Source organism: Hippopotamus amphibius, chromosome 1 (assembly GCF_030028045.1).
Source record: "Hippopotamus amphibius kiboko isolate mHipAmp2 chromosome 1, mHipAmp2.hap2, whole genome shotgun sequence".
Lineage (NCBI taxonomy): Eukaryota > Metazoa > Chordata > Mammalia > Artiodactyla > Hippopotamidae > Hippopotamus > Hippopotamus amphibius.
In genome coordinates, this window is record NC_080186.1 from 224,621,042 (window position 1) to 224,635,470 (window position 14,429).

At 35.2% G+C, this 14,429-nt stretch overlaps 1 protein-coding gene across 4 annotated transcripts in view; it reads left to right on the forward strand.

The window, feature by feature from the left end:
• ADAMTS6 (ADAM metallopeptidase with thrombospondin type 1 motif 6) overlaps positions 1-14,429 on the forward strand; it is a 277,799-nt gene that overhangs the window by 243,575 nt on the left and 19,795 nt on the right. For all 4 annotated transcript variants that reach the window (XR_009054769.1, XM_057742536.1, XM_057742554.1 and 1 more), the window contains 2 exons: positions 1,597-1,726; positions 8,835-9,039. Coding sequence is in view for 3 of the 4 variants with exons in the window: in XM_057742536.1 (XP_057598519.1) it covers positions 1,597-1,726; positions 8,835-9,039 (335 nt within the window). In the remaining variant the exon portion in view is untranslated. The remainder of the gene's footprint in view (positions 1-1,596; positions 1,727-8,834; positions 9,040-14,429) is intronic.

The window sequence follows — 14,429 nt, forward strand, 5'->3', positions numbered from 1 at the left end:
CACATACTATGAGACATTTTGCCAGTAGGTTGTTTGGCTATGTTTTAAACCCCCAAATTTAGGAAAACTGAAAAACTTAATCAGCAAGAGCCTTGGGTCACTGCAAGTAATAAAATATACCGTCTTCATCTGCTCACCACCATCATGAAGGCTATGGGACTTAATGGTTTTCCCCATCAGGGAAAAAGATTTCCCTATCTTTAAATTCAAAGGGCTCAGTTAAAAGTGTGCAAAACATGACTGAGGCACTCCCACCTGCAGGTGTCCCGTGATGTTTAAGGGTCCTTGGGGAAGCATTTGGTGCATAGCTCTTTAGGTGATAGTTTCCTTCACCGAATGGCCCTGTTTCACATTGATTTCCCTAATTTGGGGTCAAACTCTTTTCTTTAGGCCACTATTAAAAGCAACTGAGAAAAAAAAAGAAAAACTGAAGATTTGTGTGGGGCTAGCTAGGTATGAAGCTATAGTTTCCTGGATACTGCTAATACTGATTTTACAACTGGTTCTGGGTAATTTAACCTACCTGGTTATAGAGATGGGGTGAGTAGGTAGGGGGATAGCTTAGTTTGTGCTTTTATTTTCAATTCCAGGAGTAAGCTGCTACCTTTGTAGGATCTGAAACATTTAGCATTGTCCTGTAGATTGACTTCTCTCTGAGACCTTGATATACCTGTCTCTGCTTCTTTTGATTCCTCCACACTGAAGAGAAAATGAATCTGCGTAAAGTCTATTCACCAGGCGTGTTTACAAATAAGAGTGTGTTTGTGTGTGTCTTCGTATTTTGTGAAATGTGAGCAAGTTGTGGTGGATATCTTTGCCAATAAATAATAAACATATATTTAGAAGTTTACAAATTTTATGAGAATATTTTTAGCTGTGGCAAACAGTTTACATAGACCAATTTTTAAGAATAAGTATTTTGTAAGTTAATATTTAATGGAATATGTGTATATCTGTTTGACAGTGGTATATAATCAACAAGGGCCAACTCTATTAAAGCAAACAGATTACTAATGGGTTGCAGTCCAAAGAGGCTCACTGCAGTCTCTAAATTCTAGACTCTGTGGGCTTTCAGAGAAATAAATCTATAAGTGGAAGGGGAAAAAATGAAATGTGTGAATGTTATGTGTTCCTAACAAAGACTAAATTGATTGGATTTGTCCTACAAAATTTTAAAAAGTAAATTTGTCCCTAATGTTTTGTTTTTAAATAGATATACAACCATTGTTTTGCATTGAAATGTATATTCATACATTTTATCTGATGATATTTTGGGAAAATAAAGTTTCTTTTTTTAAAGGAAAGCATGAAGAAGAATTATACAAATGGTAATACTAATTGTTTAAAATTATCAATAGTTTCTTTTCTGAACTTGAAAACAGTTATGTTTCTAAGTATGAGAACAATAATTTTGCCTAAATTTGCAATATAATGACCAGGACTTCTCTCCTTTTTAGAGAAGCAGTCAAGTGTTTCTGGAACAGATAAGACAGCAGCGATCCAGTGAGGTTGATTGCCCACAGAGGAAAGCTATGCATACCTAACTTACTGGAAGGTAAACTACTCTTCAATTAATGATGTCCTCCTTTTCTCAAGGTGTCCAAAGACAGGAGGTGGTCTGTAAAAGGTTGGATGACAACTCCATTGTCCAGAACAATTACTGTGACCCCGATAGTAAGCCACCTGAAAATCAAAGAACCTGCAACACTGAGCCCTGCCCACCTGAGTAAGTAAGAGAAAGAAGTGAGAATTATTTTCTTGAAGTACAAAGAGGAAAACATTAGATATTCTTATTTGGAAACATGCATTTATATGATATAAATAAATTAGGCTGAGAAAGAGGGTAAAACCTCACAGATGGCGGAATTTTGATTCCTATTTATCCATAGGATTTAGTAATTAACCCCTTTAAAGCAGGACCTTCAATAAGTTGATCCTGGCATAGTGCTGGCAGTTGTCATATTTCATTAATTCTAAAGCACATATCTTTGGCAATTTAACATCTCTAACATTAGATTCATTTTGCAGTTGATGGTCTCTTACATCAATAGTCGGCATTATTTTTCTTTAATGGTACATAAAATAATGGGTCTTAGACTCAGTAAAATACAGTAGATGGGTGTGCAGTCCTGTCTTTTCCAGATATTTATCCCAAAGGCTTAAAGGCTTTTTAAATGATTTAGAAATATTCTGTAATGGAATTATCAGTGCTTTAATTTGCTGCCCCAGTTTTAAGTTCTGTCATCCTAAGGCATCCTGTCTTCTGAGTGTTGAGCACAGGCCTAGAGGTGTACCTCAGTCCCTTTCTGTTGATTAATGTAGCAGTTACAACTCACTGTAAAGGGAGGCACAAGAAGAGAGCCCATCCAGCTTAATGATGACTTTTTAAAAATTAAAATTTAAAAATACGAGACCTGCTGTCAGTGGGCTACACTTTGTAAGAACAGAAAGGTTTCTTGACTGAGCAAAAGGCGATAATTATGTGAAAAAGGACAAAGATGCTGAGTTAATCCTGGAAATACTGATCTTTGTAGGGATTTTGCCTGATTGACAACCCCAAGACAAAACGTGAATGGCATTTCATTCTTGTTTGAGAAATGAGTAACCATTATCCCCCAGGTTAGCTAATTATCCCAACATGAAATTTATAAAGAAAAAGAGAGTAGGCAAATGAATTTGTGTATTCCAAGTTCTCTAGAACTAGATAGGAAAGCTCTAAAATGAAATAATCCTTTTTCTAAAAGTGGAGACACAAAAACCTGGGACTTACAGTAGATAAAGAATTCAGGTCCCAAATATGGTTAAAGCATAAACCCAGACATGAGAAAGTATAGAAATACAACCTATGATATGTATTATAAAGATATTTGGTTTTGTATTTTCCTTTCTTCTGCTAATTTTATTTTAAAATTTATCTCAAGAGAAACTGAAAAACTATATAAAACAAAGGGATACTCAAAAGCCACAAGATATTTTCTAATGTTTCCAATAACTTAAGCATATTTTCATGTAATTGTGAGCCGCAACCCATTAAGATAATACCCCCGACACTCAGGTCTTTAATTGTTACATTTGTCACGATCAGCCATTTAAGGCATCAGAGTGGGACTGCTCATACCTGTTCTGTTTTGGCCTCCGCTTTTTATTTGTTTAAGTTCAAATGCTATGCAAATATCCTTTGAGACTTCAGTGGTTGGTCAGTTCATCCCATATATTATGTGCTTGGATATTACATGGGAGGTTTTTTTTAACACTTTAAGGATAATTGACATACTAGGATTAGCCTACACAATTAAAATCGTTTTGTATTTCCCTTCCTTTTGTAGTTCTGAACTAAAAAGTTACTTCCTAACTTCTTTCGTGGTATGGAGGTGAGAGAATGGAATTTGAAAAAGATAGAAATATATAGATCAAAATATTAACAGTGGTCTTACAAGTATTATAAGTGTCTTTTTGGTTTCTTCTTTCTGAATTCAAACTATGAAAAAGGAAATCTTAATCATTTAGAATGGTTGTCATATGTAATAAGATTCCCAGTAGACATGGGTATTACAGAGATAAGGCTCACTGAAGGACTACTGAATTCAATAAGACTTTAAATGAGTGTGGAAGAATTTTTTTCAGATGACAATTGATAACCATATTTGGTTTTTGTAACACATATTAAAGCATAAAATTTTTTAAATGCAGGTAAGTAGAAAGAAGAAACTAAAAAGATACTTATAATACTTGTAAGACCACTGTTAATATTTTGACCTATATATTTCATCTTTTTTCTGTGTCTGCATAGGCACGTGTACATAAAAAACGGTGTTATATTATTTATGATGCTTTGTAGTCAGTTCTCCACATATTGAACATTATGTTGTTCTGAACATTAAACATCGTCTACAACATTTAGTAGATATGTCATTGTTTATTTAAATTGGTTTTCCACTGTTGAACAATTTTGTCTGGGTTCTAGCTTTTGATCCCTTTCTATTCCACAGCATTAACTACTTTTGCTACTAAAACTTTGCTGTCTGTAATTATGTTCTTATGCTAAATGAATAGGATTAAAATTTCTGGTTCAAATGGAATTATATTTTACTCTTTGAGACACACTGTCAAATTGGTCTCTTAAAGAATGTATGAATGTATATTCCCACTAACAGTATGTATATGACTGTCATTTCTCTGAACTGAGCAACACTGGGTATTATTATTTTTGAAACAATCTTTAACTATTTCATAGGGAAAAAAGACCTTGCTATTTTATTTTTTGTGCTAGAATTGCTGGTGAGGCTGAACATTTAAAAATTACTTTCAGAGGCCATTTGTATTACTTCTTTTTTGCTTTTCCTCTTCATGGCCTGTCCCATTTTTCTACTGAAGTGTTTATCATTTTGTTATTGATTTGTACAAACTGTTAATGTATTAAGAATATTAACTCTTTTCAGAAATATTTTTCCTAGTTATATAGTTTCCATATTATTTATGGTGTTATGATCTATTTTTACTTATAAAAGTTTTTTAAATACTATATAGGAAAACTATCAAACTTTTATTTCTTTCATTGGTATAATGTTAAGAAGGTCTTACTTACTCTATGATTATACCTTCAAAGTTTTTTTGTTTTGTTTTTTTTAATGTAAGCTCTAATCTATCTGAAATATATTTTCCTGCTTTGAGGAAAGGATCTATATTTATTTTCAAATATTATTGTTTTCCCAATATCATTAATTTAAAACCCTAAATGTTATTTTTTAATCAGAATTATCTTTTCAAATAATGAAATATTTTAAATGTCCTTTAGTCATATTGGAGGCTTTATGAGTAGAGTATGGAAAAATAGAGGGCAGTAAGATTTATCCTTGTGTTGTGTAAAGACAATGACAGGAGACTAGGAAGAAAAGACAAAAGAGGCATTGATAAAGAAATAATAATAATAGTGTTTATTTGGAATACCTTAAAAGGCCAGAGGAAGCCTTGCTGGGGAAAAGTGATGTGGTCAGAGCAGCAACTATTTTATGAGGAAAAGTATAGTAGTCAGGATGGTGAGGTGACTAGGGATAGGGAAAAAACAAGAATTCTAGAGTCATTGAATGAAAATGGTGGGATTCATGACATAAGCAGAAATAATTAGGAAAAGGAAAAGGGAGGAGTTAATATTAAAGAGTATGACTGATAGGAAACTTGTGCCCTGCTGTAAGAAAAGGAAGTAATGTTGAGTTGGAATCCAAAGAGAAAGGCCAAGAGTTCAGTTTTGATCATGCTGTCCTTTAATAGCAAGAATATTTCAATATATGACCTCATGTGAAGAGTGTTTTGATACCGAATATAATTCCTGTGTGTTACTGTGATTTTTAAATTTGCAAAAATCAGAAAGGTGAAAACAGTTCAGTACAGTACATTGTGATAATACTGTGACCAAGAATTAAAAGACTTTTTTTTTAAGCAACTGCAATATGGAAGGCACTGTGCTTTGGAAGAAAGGGTTCCTTTTCCTAAGGACAATGTAATTGGGCAAACACATATAAAAATAATAATACAAGGCAAAATGTGTTAAGTACAATAAGAATTATAAGTAAAAGAACCAAAGGATGGTCAGACTGGAGAGAGATTTTTACCTAGGGATTAGGTTTTCTTTAATAGTTATCTTTTTATTTTGAGTCATTGCACCTCATACTCATGGACAACTATAATCTGTTATTTTAAGTTTAGAAGATCATCAGAGTCCTCTATAAAACTCCAAAATGTAAGACCTAGGAGGTAGAAAACATATAAGTCAACTCCCATCACCTCATTCCCTTCCCCCAATATTATTGTTTGTCCTCTAAATGTACAGATACGTTAGATCAGATTACACAGGCTGCATCAAGCCACTCATTTCAGACACTCAAACATGAATCCCACTAACTTCATTGCTTCTTCATCCTGATGAGGATGACAGTTTTATCACTGAACCTTCAGCTCAGAAAGAAGCAGCCCCTATACTATTCAGGTTATAATAATTCAGCAATTGATAGTCTCAGGGAGAATTTTCATGCTCATATTTTACCACTGAATCTAGAGGATGAAAAAAGAGAAATAGGGGGAATGTCATCAGAGGGTCAAGTTCATGGAGAGTAAAGGTGAAGGAAGCAGTCTGTCTTAAACTGGAAAGGAGAGTGGTGAAACTAGGACTAGTAGATATAGAGGTAAAATTGCAAAACTATTTGATAACTGGATGGTGATTTAATGCTTTAGAGTGACGTGAGAAAGGAGGACTTGATGAGCAACAAAGATGCAGCAGGGACTGAACGTGAAGCCTGAAATCAAAGTTAAAGTCAGAAGGAAAACTGGGAGAGTAATTAATATTTTTACTTTCATACATTCTGAGTTAAATGCTAGTGTGATACATCTAGGTTAAGAGATGGTTGGCAATAAAAAAGAGGATGAAGGATAAAAAGGCGGAGTGGCCCTGGCCTCGTGCAACAAAAAACAGCAACACCTCCTGAATCACTGCTGTGACTCTGGGCACCTGTGTTTAATTTGAAGGCCTCCATCCCTCTTACATTATGAGACCTAATGAGATCATGGCTGGAGGTGGTATGACTGAACTTTTTGTGGTTGAGTTACACACATTGCTGTTTTATCCCCTACTCTTGGTGATGAAATCACTGCTGCAAATTGAATCAGAGTTTCACTATGGCTGGCATGCAAGTTATTATTTCAGTACACATTTTCCTCTTTACCAAAAATGGTACTAACAACTTAGTTCATCTGTGGAAAATAAAATGGAAAGAATATGAAAATCACTTTAAATCTCCTCTGGAAAATGACTTAGAAAAAAACCATTAATGTCAGATTTTTTAAATTCAGGATTAAATTGTCATTCTTTAAATAAATTTTAGATTGAAAATTTTTAGATTTTTGACAAAATATATTTTAAGTTTGAGAAACTGGTTAATTATGATATTTCTAAATGCTTGTTTCCCTCTGTAAATAAAGGTAAAAGTAATAATGAATGAAGGCCATTGTGGCTTATTTGGCTGAGTGTAGGCTCAAATTTAGGATACTAGTACTCTGACTTCACTAAGGTATTATTTTCCACATACAAAACTGGCACAAATGAGTTAAGCTCATGGAAGGAGGTGAAATTTGTTCTTAAACTTTTATGCTCTTCTCTCTGATTAGTCTCCTATCCAAGAGCATGAGCATATCAATATATTTAGGATATAGGCATGATTTATAAGCGTGGATTGAAGACAGTGTCTTTTGACCTCATGCTTGTGATCTAGATTCTATTATTTGGCACTGTTAGAAATGAAATTCAGTGATTAGCAATAGATGGGGGATCTAGTCCTAGCTCCATCATTGCACTTTTCATGTTTTTGGAGAACTGTTTTCCTAACACTGGGTCTTACTTTCTTCTATAAAACAAAGCTCAGTGTCTTGAGCATAGTAGGCATTCAGCATATATTCATTGCATTAAATACAATAATATATCAATCAGGACTCTGGTTGGAAATAACACAGCTTCAACTTTGGCTAGCTTCTGCACTTAAGAGGATTTATTGGTTTATATAACAAAGCTGAGGGAAGTGTAAGAGTGGACCTAGCCTCAGGAATGGCTGGAATCAAGCACTCAGATACCTTCAGGACTCTATAGCTCCTCTGCATTCTTTCAGATCAGCTAATTCCACTTGACAGCGGACATGGCCATCATCAGCTTTTATATCTTCATACACCTTTGTGACCAGAAAAGAAAGCATCCCTTTTGCTATCATTGAGATATAAAAATTCTAAAGTTGAATTCTTACTGGTCTGATTGGGATCATGATTCATACCCTTGGACCAATTAATGTGCCCAAAAGAGTGAGTCCTGCAGAAATATTACACACACACACACACACCCCTGCAATTGTATATATGAAAATTCATTGATGACTTTAGGAGTGGTATACCTATAAATATGAGATATGTTCATTTATTAAGACATTTCTGTTTCTTCCCACATTAACTGTGTAGAAGCTGTTTTTAGGAATAAAGGGGTCAAAGCAAGGAATCTCCATGTTTTCACAGAGCTGGCTCTGCTCTTACTGCAGAGTTTTTAGGACTCCCATGTCTTCTGGATGGATACCTGGGCCATCTCTGCCCCTGTAAGGACAATAAAGTTCTCTCTTGTGCAGAGCATGACCTTAATTTCTGGCAATCAGAAAACAAATCCCTAGCTCCTATACTGTGGTTTTATCACAAACTCCTCAGTTGAAGGAGAACCTGTCTCAATGTAATAATAAAAATGGCTACTGTTTCTTGTTTGTTGTGTGTTAGACACTGTCAGAAGCACCTGAGACCCTATTAGCAGCATATCTTCTCTTTTTCATATTCTGTATGTCAAGGTGATAGCTTGAAATTGGCCATAGTAAAGTATTTATACCACAAAAACTGACAAATGCAATAAATCAGGACACCCTCCCTCCCATGAGGAGCCAGTTGTTAACATTTACCAAGCACATGGCTTGGAGCTTCGTATGTTACCATGCTTAATCCTCATGACAATCTCATGATTGATATTGTTATCCTCATTTTAGATATTAATAAAAAAGGAGAAAAAGAAGTTTAAAAACACATAGTGCATTGCTCATTTGAACCTGGGTTCTGCCTGCTCCAAACTCTAGAAGGCAGCTGACAGTGAGTTATTTTTTCCTTAGCAGTTCTTCCATTTGTCATTTGTCACGTCGACTGACACTGAAATGTTAGCTCTTCTGGGAAGAGGAGGTAGTCCACTGATGAAGTGCCTTCAACTCTGCTGAAATCTCTGGCTGCACTGAAGGAATGCTTTTCTGTGTTTCTTCTATTTCTTGCTGCAGGTGGTTCATTGGGGACTGGTTGGAATGTAGCAAGACTTGTGATGGTGGGATGCGCACAAGGGCAGTGCTCTGCATCAGGAAGATTGGACCTTCTGAGGAGGAGACACTGGACTACAGTGGTTGTTTAACACACCGGCCTATTGAAAAAGAACCCTGCAACAACCAGTCATGTCCACCTCAGTGGGTGGCTTTGGACTGGTCAGAAGTAAGGAAATCTGAGGCTGTATGTTTTGAGATGTCTTAAATGTCAATACCAAAGCATTTAATATTAAGGACACCTGAGCATGTGAGCATCTTAGACTTCAACAAGTAAGGATTGCATAACAGTGAATTTGTCCATGCTATATTTTTTTGCTGCTTGCCAGGAAGTAAAGGTTTTTGGAGTCAGGAAAATCAATGAGAAAATTGTCATCAATTTGATTAAAAACAAGCCTGAAGTGAATTTGAGAGAATATTATAGTGAGTTCTCATATACGTGGTTTTTCTCCTTCTTTGCTATTCTTGAACAGCATTATAGGCTTAGAATTAGCAATATGTTATATCTCTTTTTTCCAAGTAATGTTCCAGCCTACCCATATAACTCTTACATATGAGTTTGTTAATTTATTATCACATGTTATATATCTATGTATATTTTAATTGCATCTGGGAAAGAAACATGGAGTTGAGGGTTATAACATATCAAAAAGTCCAATTCAGATTTTATCATTACCTCCACTTATATGATCAGTGCCAAAGATCTAAGATAATGTTTTTCTGGCATACATATATATATAAAGTCTAATATAATCCCAAGGCCTAAGAAAAATGGTCTTATAAAAAATAAGGTAAGAGGTAGAGTTAATTCTTTACTCTTCATTCTGCATGAGACATATACATATACACGCTGTACCAGTCTCCACATTTCCTACAGAAGAACTGAATCCTTCTGTTAATGTTAAAAAGAATGAGTATCTGGCTATATATATAGAGGTCATTTTTTTAAGTTAGCAAAACAGGATGCATTTCCTGCTGGAAGCATTGTGGTACTTGCTTTAGGTATTTCCTGTAGACCTCATAAGTTTGTCAAAAAATAAACAACAAAAAAAATTAAACATTGTTCTTTAGGAACCTCTGGATGTAACTTTTCTCCCGGTGAATCTTACTGGTTGAGTGGCCTTATTTTGCTAGAAGCACAGGGCTTAAAAGAGAGACTGTGTTTAGGATGGTACGTGGAAATGGAGATTCTGACCAGTTGTGGTTATCTGTGGAATCTTTGGCAGAAGTTGGGAGTGTTCTCCCAAGTTTCCTGGCCATAGTCCAGCTTCAGTAATTACATTCTGCCTACCTAAGTTTTATTTGTGTTTCAATCAAATGTAGAGATATTCTCAGGATTATTCACTCCGTGGTTATGGAAAACAGTATGAACTCTTCTGTTCCTTAGCAGTGGGTGGATTAACTCCTACATTCATTTGGAAGAGAAAATCCAGTGATAAAGAAGAGACATTTTACAGAATTGTACGCATGTTAGTAGTTATTTTACTTGCAACTCAGTGCCCAAGACCCTTATAGAAGTTCATAAATAGTCTTTGATAATGATGGCAACGTTGTTACTGGAAAATCATAATGGGAGACCTGATGATTGGCTGCAACATTTTTAGGGTTTCAGGCCAGGTCAGTAAGTATAATTGGGTGCTTTCTAACTACACTGGGATAGGGACTGTGAAGAATTCACAAGAATCTCATAAACTTGGGAAAATAAGAAACATCTATGAAACAGCTAGGGAATAACATAGACAGTGTTTAACAAAATGGTGGATTGTGAGGTGTAAATGAATAAGTAATACAGAAATTCAGAGCTGAGAAGGTCAGAATAGCCTGCAGTAGGATCAGAAGGCTTTTTAGTTAATGTTGTAGGGGTGTAAGATTTGAAGTAGGGAAGAGAACAGAGAAACTGGAGAAGTATTCCGGATAAGAGAAACAACTGAACAGAAACACAAAGATCATGTGGTGAAAGTAGGGTGGGAGAAAAGGATTTGATTTAAAGAATAAATGGAAGATTAGGTTGAATAAAATAGTGATAGGTAACAAGAAGGCTTGAATGCAGAACTTTGTACCACATCCTTCTATAAAAAGTGGAGAAAAATTGACAAGTTCAAAAACAAACTAGAAAAAGTTTCTGCCAATCACTAAAACACCAATATCTTCTCATGTGCAGGCTCACTTCCCATTGGTCTCTGGACCTACAATTTTCTGTATCATTATATTTTTATTTTAATATAAAACATCAAATATAATCACCTTAAGGAATAGATTATGTATATTACTGTATGTTTCCATTCCAAATACCATTTTAAGATTTTCTTCCTAAATCAACCTCATATAGGTTGTAGTTACCCTACTTTTAGCATTTCGGTTTTCATCTATCCAGTCTTAGAAGTGGCTTGCTCAAATGGCTCTACGAGGCTGTTAGGTACTCCTAGAAGCTGCCTGAAGAAATATATATAAGTTATGGGGACTTTTAATCACATTTCTGTTACCTTCTTTAAAATAGCTGAGCCAAAGCTTAGGGGAGAGAAGTGGAACTGAGAGTATAGAGTACACATGTTGGGTGTATCACTTCAAAAAAAACAAAACGAAACAAAAAAGGAGAATTAGTGGCTGTTGTCTCTCCACAGACAACACAGGAAAACTATTCTGGGGTAAGCATGAGTCAGGAAATCCTGCCATTACCATCCCAAAGATTCCAGTTGAACATCATCTATACCATCATCTTCATCCTTTGTTCAGGAGGAAAGAGATGATTTTTGCCCCATTCAGTCTCTCCTGTTTTTTTTTCAAAGGAGAGGATGCACTCTCATGCTTCCATTTCCCTTTACCACAAAACCTACCTCTTCTCTAGATGAGTTAAAAATAAGTAGAAGTAAATAGCATTAAGTGAAAAAGTGCCTGAGTAGCTATGGAGAACAAAGTGAGAACAAGGAGCCTGTTCTTCCCAGAGGAATATAACATCTCCCACTAATGAAAAGAGGAGGTCCCAGCTGAAGAGCAGGCAGTGATCAACCTCTTTCACTTAACTTTTGCAAAGATATTTCACACAATATCTTTTTAACACGCCCATGAAAACTTCCCTCATCTTTCTGTCCCCTTCCCAATTCCAACTATCAGCTGTCTGAGCTCTGCTAATCATAAGGGTGAAGTTCAACTGGTGAAAACATGTTTCAATAAGAGGAATGTACCCTCTGACCTCTTTCTTTTCTTTGCCGGCTGCTCTAACATAAAATTTCCATTGTTGCAAAGCCAGGAACCGTTTTCATTTTCCCCAACAGTGAAACCCACCCGGTGCTTATGGCAAAAAAAAAAAAAAAAAAAAAAAAAATTAAGCCAAATTACCTTGGTGGAAAATGGCTCTTCTGCAGTCTTTTGTGAAACTAATGAAGCCATAGCTTTTCCATTTCCTGCAATCTAGCCTCATTCCTGGGATCACCCATGTTATGTTGGACTTAAATGGCTTTCTGTTTTTGCCCTCTCTTGGCATGCAACTCTTAAAGCACTGCTGTGTACTGTGGATGGGCTCCAGCAATCCTTAGCCGTTCTTCTGATGTATAGGAATGGTTTCTTTTGACTCCCACAGAGTACCCATTGAAAAAGGTCTGTTTCTTGTACTTATTCTTGGACAAGTAGATGACTGGCATCATACTCAATTGACTTTATGGGATTTACATTTAGGTAGCATTACTTAAGAAGGATGGCAGGGGGAAATGTTCCTACCAAGGGACTGTTCTTTGTTTTAGTAGATACTTGTGCCATCACCTTGTTTACTCACTAGGTTCTACTCTGATGCCATGACTGAGTAAATTAAACCCACGTCTCCAGAGAGAATTCAGTCTAACCCCAAAATGTTAATGTTTCTATCCTTTACAGTGAGAGCCAAATTATTTTCCCTGGTGTGGTTTCAAATATTTTTTCTGCAAAATATGTTTTTGTTTCTTAATCATAGAACATTAAACTGAAGTATAAATGTATCTCTCATAAAAATTACCTCCTATATCCTATTGAGATGAGAACAAAAAGCAAATGGTCTGGTCAGATTTTAACTAATTGTAAGATTCTGATTATATGAATAAAAGAAGAAAAATAGATATTTATCTGCAATAAGGAGAAATTGTGAGAAATAATTTTACTAAAGGATCATTCTCCACTGAGTTGTGTTCCACCCTAATGGTTTATTATGAGAATGAATTGAACGGATTTTGATATTTATAACTAGACTGTAGTCTAAGAAATGAATTTTTATTACTGAACTAAGTATTCAATTTCTAATTATTTCTAACGGATTTTACTGCATTTTCAAAAAGTGTGCAAAAATATACCCTTTATATGGGTATAGACTAATGATTATCTCTGAAAAATGCTCTGAATCATTTATGATTAATTTAATGCCTGTTAATCATATATATAATCATGGTTACATCTTGCTTTTCTAGGATTGCTTATTTTTTTAGGTAGCTAAATAAAACTGAGGCTGTCAAATAGATAAACATATTTATTCATCAGAAGTCTAGAGAGGCGAAGATGAAATGTAAGCTAAATAAAGCAGAGGGAAGAAGTAAAAATAAAAACAAGCTAAGGGATGTCTCTGCTTGAACATCTCTGACATAAGGTCAGAAGAATTTGCAGGATAGAGTTCTACTTAAAACGAATCAGGTCTAAATGGCATCCCTGTGCCTTTACTATTTTTTTACAAGCAATTTTAAACATTTAATTTTACATTCATCCTCTAGAAGTACAATATTTGCAGAGATCAGTGTTGAGCTTCCAGCTATCGACATGTAATATTTGTGACTAGACCTGCCGGGCTCAGGGGTGGTATATTCATTGAGTTAGAATGTAGTTTTCAATCATTCACTATTTTGAGAATCTAGTTGATTATCTCTACTTTCAGTGGTATAGGATAGAATATCCGTGGCTTATTTAGTGGAGCTTGGGCTATAATTTTCTAAAGTTATTTCTTGCCTTAGTAGAAGATGCTGTATGTTAAGCTTTGCGTATAAATTTACAATGTCCCACAAAGGGTTTGTGTCTTTGTACATTTATCTTTCAGAGCATTATCTTTTTCAAAGCTGCCATCTGAATTTATCTGTACTTCTCTGTACTTCAGTTCCCCACTAGTAAAATAGGTGTGAAAACAGCACTTCAAGAGGTTTCCATGAACATTAGGTAGATTATGACATGCAAAGGACTTAGAACTCTGCCTGACACTTAATAAATTTCAGCGTTGCTTTCTCTTTTTGTTCTTCTCCCTATTATCATGTCTTGTTTGTTTTTGTCTTTGGTTCCCTGGGCACTTCTCAGACACAAATGAATGAATTGTCTGTCTTTGCATTGTCTGCCTCCCCTAATTGTAAGCAGGACTTTGGCATAGGCTCTTAGGAAAGACTGCTAGATATAACTACAGTGTTCAAATAACAGCAGAAGCTTATTGCTGTTAGAAAAAGATATTAGAATAAGCAAGAGACATATGTCCTAGGCTTTAATTAATTTTTTTATTGAAGTATAGTTGATTACCAGTGTTGTGCCAATCTCTGCTGTACAGCAAAGTGACTCAGTTATATA